Raw genomic sequence first — 2,130 nt, 5'->3', positions numbered from 1 at the left:
TCTAGAGAATTCGTCCTCACCTAGCATCACCGTACGTCACCATAGACTTATGTAAATGGTTGACTTAACTGCCTTATGTATCTACTCGATTAGCTCGCTTGTACGCTGTATTGTGCTAATAGCTTAACTAAAGTGCTGACCAAGATGCTGCCCAAAGTGGTAACCAATGTGCTGACCAAAGTGCTGACCTATGTGCTGACCTATGTGCTGACCAGAGTAATGACCAACGTGTTGACCAATGCCATGACCAAAGCGGTGACCCATGTGCTGACCAGAGTGCTGACCAAGGTGCTGACCAAAGTGGTGACCAATGTGCTGACCAACGTGCTGACCAATGTGGTGACCAAGATGCTGACCAATGCCACGACCTATGTGCTGACCAAAGTGGTGACCAATGCCATGACCAACGTGCTGACCAAGGTGTTGACCAAAGTGGTGACCAAGGCCACGTACCAAAGTGCTGACCTAGTTGATGGTTACGGCAGCGATGACATGGTTACGGCAGCGATGACATGGTTACGGCAGCGATGACATGGTCACGGCAGCGATGACATGGTCACGGCAGCGATGACATGGTCACGGCAGCGATGACATGGTCACGGCAGCGATGACATGGTCACGGCAGCGATGACATGGTTACGGCAGCGATGACATGGACACGGCAGCGATGACATAAGTGGTGATTATTATTCACTCTACATCGCTCCCTAATCCACTCCACATCGCTCCTTAACCCACTCTACATCGCCCCTTTACCCACTCTACATCGCCCCTTTATCCACTCTACATCGCTCCCTTACCCACTCTACATCGCTCCCTAACCCACTCTACATCGCCCCTTAACCCACTCTACATCGCCCCTTAACCCACTCTACATCGCCCCTTAACCCACTCTACATCGCCCCTTATCCACTTTATATCGCCCCTTAAACCACTCTACATCGCCCCTTAACCCACTCCACATCGCTCCCTAATCTACTCCACATCGCTCCTTAACCCACTCTACATCGCTCCTTAACCCACTCCACATCGCCCCTTTACCCACTCTACATCGCCTTTTAACCCACTCTACATCGCCCCTTAACCCACTCTACATCGCTCCCGTACCCACTCTACATCGCTCCTCTATCCACTCCACATCGCCCCTTTACCCACTCTACATCGCCCCTTTATCCACTCTACATCGCTCCTTTATCCACTCTCCATCGCTCCCTTAACCACTCTACATCGCCCCTTTACCCACCCTACATCGCCCCTTAACCTCCTCTACATCGCTCCCTAACCCACTCTCCATCGCCCCTTAACCCACCCTTCATCGCTCCCTAACCCACTCTACATCGCTCCCTAATCCACCCTTCATCGCTCCCTAATCCACTCCACATCGCTCCCTTATCCACTCCACATCGCTCCTTTATCCACTCTACATCGCTCCCTAACCCACTCCACATCGCCCCTTAAGTCCCTCCAAGCCGAAAAATCTAAACTTGAATGCCCTGTTAAGTATAGGGGAAATGAGTCCACTTGCCAGTGGGCCAATAGGCTGTTGAAGGAGCATGAAGATGCTAAAAATTCCAAAGATTCTGAATCTCCAAAAAAAACTCCAAAAGTAACTGAAGAACACCTTAAACAGTATAAATCAGACTGCGAAAGGCTATATCACAATGCTTCCTACCGTGACGGTTCCAAGCAGAAAGCCTATGATGAAATTTCTGAGCGTGAGAAACAACTTAAAGAACTTAATGATAAGCTTAAAAATTTCACTGAATCACTTGGTAAAAAAGGTGATGAAAACATTCTTCATAACCTTTGCACCGGCCTCGAGACATTCCTCGGCTTCGACTCTGCTTCCAGAGGCTACACTGGCAAAGGCATCGTGTACTCTGACTTGGATAGGCTGTGTGACGGGGTGATGGGATTTTTGAGTGGTGTTCTCAGTAACATCAAAGAGCATTTAGGGCAGCATAAAGGAGAAATTACTGAAGCAATTAACACTCTTAAGCAAAATAAACACGCCGGTAAAAAAGGTTTTAATGTTGCGATTGGAAGTGTGGTCGCAGGGGTGGGGGGGTATAATGGTAATGTAAGAAATTCCAACAATTATGTAAAAATCCAATTGAAGCATTATTAAAT

At 48.4% G+C, this 2,130-nt stretch overlaps 1 protein-coding gene across 1 annotated transcript; it reads left to right on the top strand.

The window, feature by feature from the left end:
• Positions 1-144: 144 nt before the first annotated feature.
• BBBOND_0001840 (hypothetical protein, conserved) lies at positions 145-531 on the top strand (the record flags this gene model as incomplete). Its single annotated transcript, XM_012915024.1, has 1 exon — positions 145-531. One exon carries the CDS (start codon positions 145-147, stop codon positions 529-531), a length of 387 nt encoding a protein of 128 aa, XP_012770478.1.
• Between the last annotated feature and the right edge of the window lie 1,599 nt (positions 532-2,130).

Source organism: Babesia bigemina, scaffold Bbigscaff_63088, assembly GCF_000981445.1.
Source record: "Babesia bigemina genome assembly Bbig001, scaffold Bbigscaff_63088".
Classification (NCBI taxonomy): Eukaryota; Apicomplexa; class Aconoidasida; order Piroplasmida; family Babesiidae; genus Babesia; species Babesia bigemina.
This window is presented reverse-complemented; position numbering and strand designations above follow the sequence as displayed.